We start from the raw sequence: 14119 nt of genomic DNA, 5'->3' as shown, positions 1-14119 counted from the left end.
GGTCCTTGGTGGCTAACTGCCCCGTGATCCTCTCCGAGGTTCACAGCATCTCCTCCTCCACCACAGCTTAAAACCACAAACAGGTCAGATCCTTCTTATTTACCAATTCTCTCAGCCAGACAGAGAAGAACTCACAGCTTAGCATCACATTTACGGGAACCACAGCCAGCAATTTCCCTTTGTCACTAAATCAATCAGCCAATATTAAATTCTTCATTAAGCCTGCCTCCCCTCCTCAGTTTTTATTAAGCCGCATTTTCTAATGTCTGAAGGAATTCCAATCAGACATGTGCTTGGGGGAGAGACAAGGAGAACCACCTTTATTCATGCCTCAGGGTATTGCTAGTGCTAAAGCTGGGGAACCCATCTAGGTGTTTTGTATTACTAAGTGGTAATAATGATAACACCTATAATAACACCTCTATCTGTTTAATAGTTTAAGATTTCCAAAGCCATTTCCAAAGCATTATCTTATTCTCAAAACAGTCTAAGGTCACTAGGCTGGCTTTGCTCCTATTATTTTAGAGATGAGGACACAGGTTCTCAGAGAATTTATGCAATTTGCCCAAAATCACCAGGGGAGGAAGAAGAGAATTAAAAGCCAGGTCTTTCTGAGTGGAAACCAGTGTTCTTTCTACGGCGTGTGGTGGCTCATACCTAGAACAGGGTTTGGTGAGTAGCTGTTCTGCTTTTTCATGTCTCAGTGGCTTAATATGTGTGTCAGAGATAGGATATCAGGACGTCAATAATGACTGGCCCTCTGCCAGTGGTTTCTGTACCAGGGCACCCTCCAACTTGACCACGGCAAGGGGTTTTGGTGGAAGAAAAGCAGTAAGACATTCACAGGAGACAAGTGGGGAAGTAGTGATGTCTGCAAACCCTGGAGGAAATATGAACTCCAAAACATTCGTCTGTCTGGCTTGTATCACGGAGCACAGGAGATTAGCTGTCTGAGTCTCGTATTCGTTTTACTGCTGTGGGAATGTAAGTGAGTGAGAATGAGAGAATCTGGTAATAAAACATCCAAAGGAAAAATATCTTTCTTCGAAAAAAAAAGTTTTTAAAAAATGCTCACCTAATGCCACCAAAAAAAAAAAAAAGATAAAATTGTGCCACAAAAATACAAACATATGAGACAGGCAACTCTATTCTTTTCAGGAATAAACATAAGATTATTCTAAGCAAGTGCCTGGTTTGCAAAGTCTTTGCCTTCAGAGTATTAATTCTTCCACCCTAATTTTCTGTTCATAATTGTCTATCATGTGATGTTTAATCAAAATTTTCTAAACTAACTAAAATCAATATTTCTCTAAGAAGCCCTGCTTTCTTTTAGTGGTACACGGTATTGCGAGGCTATAACCTGGGTGCTACTGGTTGGTCACTGTTTCTAATTCTTTCCTGTGGACAGTACCAGGATAGATTAGATTAGATAGACAAATAGACAGACACATGTACATATATTACCTCCAGTTCATAAATTCAGTATTACGTGATTTTTACATAACCTTTTCTAACTTGCTTCTCCTTTCCACACCAAGAGTAATCCTGGTTCTCAAGAACACTGGAGGTAAGATTATTATAATATTATATAATTATTCATTTGTCTTATTGCTTATTATGCACACAAGAGCCTCAGAACAGGGAGTAATCACCACTTATGTGATTACTGAAAACAATTAAATCATTTCTTGTGTATACTTTCCTCATTTCCCCACCTTTTAAAAAAATAGATGTGTAATATAATTGTACTGTATCAGTATTGTTAATGCATATAACCATTACATACTGTATTTTCCCTCTTATAAACGTCATCTAATCTTATTTCTACAAGTAAATAAATATTTAATAGCCACCACTAGTTCTTTTGTCAATGATTCTCTAGTCATTACATTATCAGAAACTCATTTTCTAGTAGATTCTGCCAGAAAGGCTCATGTGTACAACACTTCCTGAGTTCTTGTATATTGACAGCAGTTTGCCTGTGACCTTTGATTCTGAAAGTCATTTTGGCTGCTTGTAAAATCCTGGGGTCATATTTTCTTTCCTTGAGTGTCTGAAACATGTTACTCCATTTTCTTCTGGCATAAAGCATTCCCGTTGAAAAGTCTAATAAAAATATGAATTTCTTCCCCATTTTAAAAAAAAAAAAGATTTTCTAAACCAGAGATGAATTATTTTTAATTATCAGAGCTTGCTTTTTTTGATACATTTGCTTTTCCCTAGATTTAAACTGGTAACTAAACACACACACACACACACACACACACACACACACTCACACACACACAAAAATTGACCAATTCATTTACTAGTTGTGGAATCATGGGCAAAATACTTAACTGTTCTGTGCCTCCAGTTTGCTCATCTGCAAAATGCAAATATTAACAATACCTACTTTTCATGATTGTTATAAAGATTTAATAACCTTGTAAAGGGCTTAGAACTGTGCCGGGCACCAAAAAAAAAAAAAAAAAGGCTATAAAACTTCTTTAAAATAAGCAAGTGAACAAATAAATAAATAAAATCAAACAATAAAAGATGAAATTTAGTTAACCAAGCAGATATTTTCCCTACAATCTGTAGCTGTCCTGTTGCACTGAACTTCCAGCACTGACAAACAATACCCTCATTTAAGCACTTACGACCTCTCTGATAGTTAGTTTTTCATATTTTTTTTCTTCCCATAGAGGTTGTATGTGCCTTGATAGTGCAAAGCATATGTTAAACATCCTTATTTGCCCCTAGTATCTATTAAATTTTTACATGTATAGTAAATGCTTGACTGAAGTCTATTTAAAAAATAATAATTTGAAAGAAGAATTATTCCCTCAGTTTGTTAGTTGATGTCATAAGGACCCAACATACAGGGACATCCTTTTTCCTCATGCCAACAGCCCCACTAACTATGACAGTCAAATACATGTGCCTGCCTTTAGCGATATAAAAAGGCTCAATTTTTTTTCCTCAGAATGGGGGAAATGTATTAATTTACTCAAGATAATTTATGAATAACTAACTCTTGGCTCATGTTTTAAACTATCTTTAAATATTTCTTCTGAAGCATCATTTCAGTGCACTGTAGTAACCTCAAATCCTTTGCTCCTCTTCACTCTTGTTTAAAGTCGCCTATCTGAAACATAGGTCAGCAGTTCAAATCCACCAGGCGCTCCTTGGAAATTCTATGGGGCAGTTCTACTCTGTCCTATAGGGTCGCTATGAGTTGGAATTGACTCGACGGCAACGGCTTTATCTGAAACATGAAAATAGCCTGGTTCTGGCCTGATCTAATCAACGACCTACTGAAGGCTGGCACTCTTGGCTTTTGCTGTTATTTTGGGATTATTTCATTAATTACTGCATATTGACCCAGTTTTTAGATACTGTCCTATTTTTTTCAGAGATTTGTCACAATATTTCACTAACATTTCTCAGGACATTTTTTTTTCCTCACCCACTTTCCATGGTATGAACCAAAAATATACTTTGGAATAAACTGCATCCTCCAGGTTATTGGTTATAAGAGCCCATCTCCAAATAAGAAAGCTCTGAAAGGACAGAAACTTCATGGAATCCACACCCACTATTTCTAGTTTTGACCTAATCTCAAAACACCCACAACACAGCACAGTGATGCCTCTGGGATCCTAAAGATCCCTGGTCCTGCCACATATATATGACACTGTGAACTAAAAAGTTGAGAAATATATGAATACTTTAACCAACTGAGACAAGAAGTCTTGAAATATCAGGCCAAAAAAAAAAAAAATCAGCCTCCTCTTTTTTGTTTTTGTTTTAAGATTATTGCATATGAGTGTTTTTTCTTAATTATCTAGTTAATTGTCCTAGTCTGTTTTAACCTATTCCTAGTCATTTTTTTCTTTTTTCTTTTTTTTATAAGTATCCAGAGAAGGCTGAAGCTTTGTGACTGAGATTAAAGCAAACCTCTATAGTCTATAGCTATTTTTTTAAACTTTAGGCTGTCATTGCCATGCTTTTTTTTTAATGATTGGCTGCACTATTTAAGTAAATTGGAGCATAATCATAATTCTAACTGAAACCACAAATAGCTGACCATTTACATAAATTATATTTTTTATGAAAAAGCCACACAATACAAAAAACAAACTGACTTTTAGGAAATTTTCAGTCTGTCTTCTAACTCTTCCAGAACTTCAATACTATAAGTGATAATGTCCGTTATGACAAGCCAAAGACAGTGCAAAACGGTCAGTCCTTTGTGAATTGCCACTATTTTAAGAATCATTGGAGTTCTAGCTGTATATAACTGTATGTAATTGTTTTCTAATGGCTTTTAACCAGATTCCAGATAAACAGTTGTTTACTGTACTGAAGTATAGCAAACTTTAATACGAGTCTAATGAGGATTATGGAAATAAATACTACTTATAGGCTAACTGACAACTTACAGGCCAACTCTCAGACAACATGTCATTATATTTTAGGTGACACAATTTTACTCATGAATATTCCCAATAATTATGATGCCAGTGGCTTTCAACTTCTCAGGTACCCGCTCTTATACCCTAGGGCCTAAACTCTGATCTACTTTCATTCCAAACTTACTTTTTTGGAAGTAGTGTTATTTATCTCTTCTAGCTTCTGTTGATAAAATCAGGTGGACCACGTGAAGATATCTACTATGTCCTAGGCAGGGTGCTATCACTAAGGACAGAAACATAGTATGTAACACGTGAAAGGCTGCTGCAGCCTAGTGATACAGTGTAACAATCCAACGGTTCTTTATTTTGTGGAGTTTACATTTGTTTTCAGAAATTATGTTAGACAATCTCAGAGAAAGAAGATAAAATTATAAGGATCTTTTCCAAGGTATGGAACCCAAATGGTACAGCGGTTAAGAGCCTGGTTGCTAACCAAAAAGGTCAGCAGTTCAAATCCACCAACCACTCCTTGGAAACCCTATGAGGCAGTTCTACTCTGTCCTATAGGGTCGCTGTGAGCAGGAATCAACTTGACAGGCAACAGGTTTGTTTTCTTTGTTGTTGTTGTTTGTTTTTTTCCAAGGTACACCCTTCTCAATAAATGTAATAAATCACCTGAGCCTTTTTTCTTTTAAAGAACCACAGACCAAGCAGAAATCATTTTCACATGAAAGCCTTTCAGTATTTCAATTATTTTATTTTTTCTAAACCTGTCGGAAGGTGGGTGCACTGTAAATATTATGGTTTTACCTTTGTCTTCCCGAAGACTCCATGCCTCTCCTAATGGCTTTGGAAGTACTCCATTTCTTTAAAACAACCTGAAGCTGGCCTGTATTATGTTGTGGCAGAAAGAGACACTATTTTATTTATAGTTACCATCTCACATACATTACTGTTTTCAGTTTCCTGAGGAGCACAGAAAACTATCCTACAAATTTAATATGGAAGAAAGCTATATCAGAGAACTTCCTACTTAAGTTTTTTGATTTTTGTTTTTTAATGTGTAACTATTAATTCAACAAATATTTATTGAGCATTTATACTCTAGTCTGGGTGCTGTTAGAAATATAATAATACAGGCTTAGTGGTTTTGTTATACAGATCAATTTTTCAGAGGTCTTCACGAATTTTTTTCAAAATTTATCAAAATCTTGTTTTTTCCTTTGTGCTAGAGAAGTTGACAATAACCTGTTTCCAAATAAAGGGGGACATCTTCTTCTACCTCATTTCTGGAATGTCCCTATGTAATAATCTATATTTCCCACCTATTGTTTCTTTAAAACAATGCTACTTTTTTTAAAAAGTTGTTGAGAACAAGATGATTTACTAACAACTCAAGGAATATGGTCAAAATTGTGTTCAGATATGCATTCTTCTGAAGATAGCCCATTTTCCTGGACTGGAATGGTCAGGACAAGGAAGATGAGGACACCACAGTCACAGAGGAGGGGAGGTATGAGCATCAGGGAATTTGGCACATAATATATTCACTTGACAAAGCAGCAGTAGGTTAAACACCTAGGGAAGGCGGCGGAAACTTCTGTAGCAGTCAAGACAGGTAAACCCTGAGGCTGCAGGGTGGAAGAAGGGGATTCAGGCCAAAGATAAGAGAAAGGCTGGTGGCACCCTAGCTCTGCCAAAAATACAGCTGTCTTGTGGGTTTCAGAGGAGGAAAGAGGCAGTTCTTACATACATATCCCAGTGATTAAGGTTTACAGAGGATGCCAAAAGGTTAGGCCTATTTATCCACTAGTCATTGTCATTGGGTGTGTGTAGATTTGGGGTGTGAGGAAGGAGAGAACTCTTGTTAGAAGAATATAAAAAGGAGGAGGAAATTCAACTGAATTTTTGACAAACTCTACTTAATTTCTATACTTTTTGACCTTGATGTACTGTAACTTCTTTATTATACCTGTTCATTTCCAGTCATAGAAATTGAACTCACAATTATTAGTCTACGGGTCTTGATATACATATATTTCTACAGCTTCTCATTTTTAACTTTACATACACACTAAAAAATAATATTTAAGATTTTGTTCAGGTGCGATAAAAATAATATTACATGTCAATCAATAAATCCCCTCCCATTGTTGATTTCCAGGGAGATTTTTATTATTAGTAACTCATTCTTTATATGAAAGTATGAGATAAACAACTAAAAAAAATTTCTTTAGTAAGTCCAGAAAAATCACCATGTGATGTACATGAGAGCCATAAGTGACTTTCATCTTAATTAGGTTTATGAACTAGCGTGAATATTAATTCATCTATAGAAATAAATGAAAATAGATAGGTCTGATGTCTCACTAAATGCAATTTGCCTTCCTGATAATGTCTCTAACAGACCACAGGATATATTTAAATATAAAATTTGCATAGCTCCCATTTCACTGTAGCTCAACAAAGAAAGTTTCTTTCTAAAGGACATATGGAATATTAGAGTTTATTGAATAAAATTTTTCAGTTTTGATACAAATATTAATTTGCATGACCCTATTTTTTTTTTACAATATACTCCTCAGATGGAAAAAAAAAAAAAAAACTTCTTAAAGGGAAATAGTGATCATATGATGGAATTTTGTATGTAGCCCTTTAAATTTTGCTACCTAATTTTTTTTTTTTTTAATAAAAAGTAGAGTAAGATCTCTGTAACTAACCAATGTCTCTATCAAAACTTCATTCCCCTCAATGGTTTACTCTCTCTGTTATTTTCTTAGTTTTATGATTCTTCTTTATAGCTATCTAAATAATCAGGGTAGTTCTTAATGTAGAATTACAGGGAAAAAGTGACCAATTAAAGGGAAAAACACTGTTATAATAATTTACATTCGAAGATCCCAAGACTCTGAGCAGCCTAGATTATAAGTTCTCCCATTGTCCATGAAGGTCTTTTACAATTGCTCCAGAGACGCTTTAAACTAAGCAAATACATCAAAAGTCACAGTTCACTGAACTAAAGATACACCAGTGTTTTAACAAACAGCTTCTTATGACTCACAGCTCTGGTAGCAGTTTTAAGTCCCATAAGACACATTTAACTTTGAACATAACTGAAACTACTTGACACAAAACTCTTTTCTAATTTCTTGTATCTGTTGGTCTGAGAAAATAATTCTCTTTGAGAAAATAGAAGTCATCTGTATTTTTCTATAATAATATAAATGGAATAAGAATAGTTCTTCCCCCCGTTAAAGAAGCAAGAAAGCTCAAAAAGTCTACCAACTGACATATCTGAATGTTTTCCACTTTCTTCCAAAAAATGAAAAATCACATCAGAGAGAGAACATATTCTTTAGATTAGTGACAGGTGTAGAACAAGCACTCTAGTCAGCATTTATTTTCAGCGTCAGTTAACATTCTCAGTGGCAGAGGGTACAACTCTTCCTTCTCATTGAAGTGACACACATTGTATTATTCCTTCATCTACACATCGCCAAGCAGAAAAGTTCCCAAGCAATAAAACTACTCAATCTTGGTTGAACACAGGAAACGATTAAAAAATAAAATTTCAGTACTAACGAGAGAGATGATGACTATACTGATGATGATTGATGATGATGATGATGATGGTGATATAATGATGATGATGATGTTCATGAGTCTAGCTTAAGAATTTCTTTCAGAAGAAAGAGGAAAAGTTGCTTCCATTCTCATACTCATTTCTGCACAGACCAGGAAACTTATTCAGGAGGTGAATGAATTAGAAGCTTTATTTAGAAGTTGAGTGATTTAGAATGCACCACAATAAATACGGTTCAGGTAGCACTTAAAACTGCACTAAGAACTGGGTGCTAGTGGAGTCAGTTTTAAAGGTAAAAATACCCTCCCAAAACCCATTTCTTAGTTCTATTTTCTCTTCTCTCCTAGCCACATGAACAGAATCATCAAAGCTATGAAACAACTCCGGGTAAATTCTGGAAAATGGGGGAGTAAAAAGACCTCTGGTACAAGTTGGGATTTAGAATTTACCTGCTCTGATCCCAGTTGGCAGCAAAAAGGACTAGAATCTTCCTGCCATAGTGGTCCAGATTGGCCAGGCCCCCAGGAAAGCCATCCTTCAGTGCTTGTTTGATGCCAGGGTCAGTGGCCTTGAAGCTTTTGAACATGTCCAGGTTCTGCTGCCGGTACTCAAAGTACTGGGCCAGGAGGCGGAAGGCCTCAAAGTGATGAAACTTCCTGGCCCGCAAGAAGCGTAAGATGAAGGCATCATCTGTGCGTAGAAAGCCAATGTCTGGCCTGGTGATGACCATGTCCCTCACCTCCTGGATGTCCTGGTGTAGTGTGTCTGGGTTCTCATTGAGTTCTAGGCGAGCTTTCTCCAGGGTCTCAGGAGAGAGACCAGCTTGTAAATGAGTCATTGTTCTGCTTGTTCCTGAGCCTTCACTTCCTCTTGCTGACTGTCCTACAACAAACCTGTCCCTTCCACTACCACACTTGCCCCCAGACCTCACCACTCTCTGTTTCCTTTCCTTTACAGGAAATGATCTGTCCTGGTGTCCAATCCGGTACCCTGTTGCTCCTGTTTTCCCACAGCTTTTCTGTGGGCGATATAAACTTCTTCCCCCTGATTACCTAAAAAACAATGCCCCACTTTGGTTCACTCTTCCCTTCCCCTAAAAGGGATAAGGACTTCGGGCCAGCCCACCGCTCCCCTTTCTGTTCTTCTTCTCTCCTAACAAAACACCCCGAATCCTACCCGGCACGGGTGGTGCTGATCTTGGTACTGTCCTCTTCTCTTCTCTTCCGAGATGTAAGAAAAACAACCCCCACGCACATCTCAGCCCCAGCACTGTGAAGCTTCTGCCGTCCCTACTGAAGGATGCGCCTGCCAGGAATAACGATGGAAATTCTGATTAATAACAAGGTGGCTCTTCGGCGCTGAGCTCCAGGGCGGAGAGAGAGCGTCTTTGCCAGAAAGAAAAAGAAAGAGAAAGAGGTGGGGGAAAGAGCTTATTTCTCCCTCTGCTTATTCGAAGATGCTATTTTTAAAAAACAATTGTGGGATTGTATTTAAAATTTCTATGATCCAATTTAGTGGGTTTTTATGGTCCAGTTAGGTGGAGACTCTGCAGATAGCGCACCTTCCCTCCTCCCCTCCTAAATACACCGTGATCTCATAAGGCACCAGCAGGGTTTTTGGTGGCGTTGGCACCGACGTGGGCTCCCCTCAACCCCACCCCCAACTTCTCCCTTCTCCCAGCCCTTTATTTCAGCGGACTTACCGCGGGAGGAAAAAAATCTCTTCCGAGAATGCACATTTCAAAAGCAGAGTGGGGGAAGGGGAGGGGAGTGCAGAATAAAATAAATATATCTCTATATTTTCTATAAAACCCCAAAGCAAGACAGAAGAAAGAGCAGCCGGCTCCTACCAGCAAACCCGGAGGCGGGGACGCTAAGCAATGCGGCACTCCCCAGCATCCATCAGCTGCGACTTCAGCAGCGGCGACAGCAGCATCAACTCCTCTCGGTGGGATGGAGCAGGCAAAGAAGAGGGGCGGCAGCGGGGACCCGGGCGGTGGGTGCAGCCGGGAGCAGCCGCGGCCGCATCGTCCACCAGCAGCCCGCTGCCTCCCCAGCAGGAGGGGTGAAGGAGCAGAGCTAGAGCCACCGCTGCTCCAAGTCTTCGCTTGGCCCAGCCATTCTCACCTCCTGGAGAGGAGAAGGGAGGGAGTGGGACCTCAGCGCGCGGAGGAAGGAGGCCACGCGGTGCGGCCGCCGCCTTTGTGCGCCCGGACCCGCCCGGGACGTGGGCGCGGCGGGGCGGCTGCTGCGGGCGCAGACCTCTCTAGTGCGCACCCGAGCGGCCGAAGTCAGGCGCGCCCCGCCGGGCTGCTGCTGCTGCGGCTCTAGCTGCTGCAGCTGCTGCTCAAAGATGTCTCGGCTCAGCCCAACTCCTCTCTAATTATCCCAGCATAGATCTCACTGCGACGTAAGAGCTCGCTCAGCTCGCGCACGCACTCCGCTCCCCTCTCCCAGGCTCTGTGGGGCAGGACAGCCTTTTCCCGGGCATTCGAATATTCCGAGCCCCAAGTTCACCCTGCGCCGGTTCCGCGCTCCCCAACAGGATACTTGGGCGGCCTTCGCCTCGCCCAGCGGTGCAGAGACGCCTTCCAGCCTCCCCACGCCTCTCTCTCACCCTTTGTGTACAAGACCGCAGAGCGGCGGGCGAGTAGCTGTTGTAGATGCTAATTCGTATTGACACACATTTTCTAGTACCTGTAGGAGGTGATTTGGACGTGGAAGGAGTACGGAAACATTTTGTACTTTGCGCATTTGTTGTTGAAAGAAATGTTTAATTTAGAAAAGAGGATCGGAGTGGTTCCAATGCACTGTGTTGATGATTAAGCCTCCAGAGGAACTTATATGAATAGTATTTCCATCATAGACTCTGGCTGCTAAATTCCTGTCGAAAAGGATGAAAATGAGCACTAGGAAAAAAAAAAAAGTGCTCGAATGAAGAAAAAATAAGCACTCCTTGACTCACTTCTTATCTCATAATAACCTATTCGTGGAGATACATAAGATGTTTGCCTCAGTTTTATGCAGCTGTGTATCGGAATCATCATAAGTGAACAGAAGTCTTTGAGCTGAAATGTTGATTGCATACTGTTTTGGGGGGAAAAAATGAATGCTTTCTATTTTCAGAACACAGCACGTGTTATTGAACATGTCACTAAGACAATTTTTGGCTTACAGACTGTAGAATAGGGTCCTTGGTTCAAGTCAACACAATGCAACAAACACTCACTAAGCCTGAGCTATGTGGGGTGCATTATCTTAGATTCTGTGGGTATGAGTTGATGGAGGCATAATGTTGAAAAAATGATATATTGTCGTCCTTTGATTACTTTTAGAACAGTCTGGTTACAGACACCCATTTTTTTCCCCCTCATGGTAATGGGATTGGCAGAGAGAGAAAGGAAGAAGAGAGTTGCATGATACACTTAAATCACCGTTTAATTAGATTAATGCAAATAATGGAACAACTAGAACAGGAATTAATTACACTCAGATATAGTCACTGTTGTCAAGGCATTTACATTTTTATGGGAGGAGGCAGAAAATAATATGTGTATTTAAGGTCCTGCTTGAACTTTATGTGATTATGTCCCTCAATAGCAATCTGAATGCAACATGGACTGTTAAATAATTTGTTCTAATTTCAAAAGAATTCTGAAAAATTCATTTTTAAAATATTCTAGAAGCTGAGGAAAGTTTGTGTCTCATATCAATTATATAAATAGGTTTTTGTTGTTGTTAGGTGCCCTGGAGTCAGTTCCAACTCATAGCAACAGAAACATGAGACATCGATGGAAAATTGTCTCTTACCATTGGTGATTGCTTTTCACCAAAGCCTTCAGTGCAGCCTGGACTTCTTCCTTCAATACCATCAATTCTTGATCATATGCTAAACCCAGTCCTGAAATGGTTGAACGTGGACCAATACGTTTTGGTACAGTGACTTTGTATATTCCTTCCATCTTCTTTTGATGCTTCCTGCACTGCACCCTTCAATATTTTCCCCTTAGAATCTTTCAGTGCTGTAACATGAGACTGGAACTTTTTATTCAGTTCTTTCAGTTTGAGAAATGCCTAGCCTGCTCTTCCCTTTTGGTTTACTAATTCCAGGTCTTTGCATGTTTCATTGTAATACTTTGTCTTCTTGAGCCGACCTTTGAAATCTTTTGTTCAGCTCTTTTTCTTCATTATTTCATCCATTTGTCTTAGCTACTCTACATTCAAGAACAAGTTTCAGAGTCTCTTCTGACATCCATTTTGTTCTTTTATTTTTTTCCTATGTTTTTAATAACATTTTGCTTTCTTCATGTATGATGTCCTTGATGTCATCCCACAACTTGTCTGGTCTTTGGTCATTAGTGTTCAATGCCTTAAGTCTGTTCTTAAGATGGTCTGTAAATGCAGGTGGGATATACACACGGTCGTAGTTTGGCTTCAGTGGACTTGTTTTAATGTTCTTCAGCTTCAACTTGAACATGCATATGAGCAATTGGTGGTCTGTTCCACAGTTGGCCCCTGGCCTTGTTCCAACTGATGATATTGAGCTTTTTCATCATCTCTTTCAACAGAAGTACTCAATTTGATTCCTGTGTTTTCCATTGGTGAGGTCCATGTGTGTAGTCACCATTTATGTTGTTGAAAAAAGGTATTTGCAATGAATAAGTCATGATTCTTGCAAAATCCTATGAGATCTCTGGGCATCATTTCTATCGCCCAGGCCAAATTTACCAACTACAGGTCCTTCTTTGTTTCCATCATTCACATTCCAATCAAAAGTGATTATCAATGCATCCTGATTGCATGTTTGGTCAATTTCAGACTGCAGAAGTTGGTAAAACTCTTCACTTTCTACATCTTTGGCATTAGTAGTTGCTGTGTAAATTTGAATAATAGTGGTATTAACTGGTCTTCCTTGTAGGTATACGGATATTATCCTATCATTGACAGCACTGTACTTCAGGATACATCTTGAAGTGTTCAGGAATTGACAGAATACCAATTGAGATATTTCACCAAACAAATACAGCGCTGGAGGAGCTCAGTCATCTATACCAAGAAATTTGGAAGACAGCTACCTGGCCAACCGACTGGAAGAGATCCATATTAGTGCCCAATCCAAAGACAGGTGATCCAAAGAATGGGGAAATTATCAAACAATATCATTAACATCACACCTAAGTAAAATTTTGCTGAAGATAATTCAAAAATGGTTGCTGCAGTGCATCGACAGGAACTGCCAGAAATTCAAGCCAGATTTAGAAGAGGACATGGAACAAAGGATATCATTGTTGATATCAGATGGATCTTGGCTGAAAGCAGAGACTATCAGAAAGATGCTTACCTGTGTTTTATTGACTAAGCAAAGACATTCAACTGTGTGGATCATAACAAATTATGGATAATGTTGCGAAGAGTTGGAATCACAGAACTGCGCTCATCAGGAACCTGAACATAGACCAAGAGGCAAACAGAACAAGGGTAGGCTGCATGGTTTAAAATCATGGAAACCATCCGTCAGGGTTGTATACTTTCACCATACTTATTCAATCTGTAGGCTGAGCAAATATTTGAGAAACTGAACTATATGAAGAAGAACAGGGCACCAGCATTGGTGGAAGACTCATTAAAAAAAACTACATTATGCAGATGACACAACCTTGCTTGTTTAAAGATAAAGATAAAAGACTACAGCTTTCAGTATGGATTACACCACAACGTAAAGAAAACAAACATCCTACAACTGGACCAATAAGCAACATCATGATAAATGGAGGAAAGATTGAAGTTTTCAAGGATTTCATTTTACTTGGATCCACAATCAATGCTCATGGAAGCAGCAGTCAAGAAATCAAACGCCATATTGCATTGGGCAAACCTGCTACAAAAGATCTCTTTCCAGTTTCGAAAACCGGAGATATCACTGGTCCCAGCTATAACGTTTTCAGTCGCCTCATGTGCATGTGAAACCTGGGCAATGAATAAGGAAGACTGAAGAAGAATTGACGTCTTTGAATTATGGTGTTGACAAAGAATACTGCATATACCATGGACTTCCAAAAGAACGAACAAGTCTGTCTTGGAAGAAATGCAGCCAGAGTGCTCCTTGGAAGCAAGGATGGTGAAACTTTGTCTCATGT

The 14119-nt window shown here is 39.2% G+C and overlaps 1 protein-coding gene across 1 annotated transcript in view; it reads right to left on the bottom strand.

The window, feature by feature from the left end:
• The window catches only part of CLVS2 (clavesin 2), an 84526-nt gene extending 74766 nt beyond the window's left edge, over positions 1-9760 (bottom strand). Inside the window, exon 1 of the mRNA XM_003404240.4 lies at positions 8433-9760. Within this exon, the coding sequence (XP_003404288.1) occupies positions 8433-8821 (389 nt within the window). The 5' untranslated portion in view covers positions 8822-9760. The remainder of the gene's footprint in view (positions 1-8432) is intronic.
• Between the last annotated feature and the right edge of the window lie 4359 nt (positions 9761-14119).

The sequence above is a fragment of the Loxodonta africana genome, chromosome 1 (assembly GCF_030014295.1).
Source record: "Loxodonta africana isolate mLoxAfr1 chromosome 1, mLoxAfr1.hap2, whole genome shotgun sequence".
Classification (NCBI taxonomy): Eukaryota; Metazoa; Chordata; class Mammalia; order Proboscidea; family Elephantidae; genus Loxodonta; species Loxodonta africana.
The sequence above is the reverse complement of the archived record's forward strand: the minus strand, read 5'-3'. Positions and strand labels throughout refer to the sequence as shown.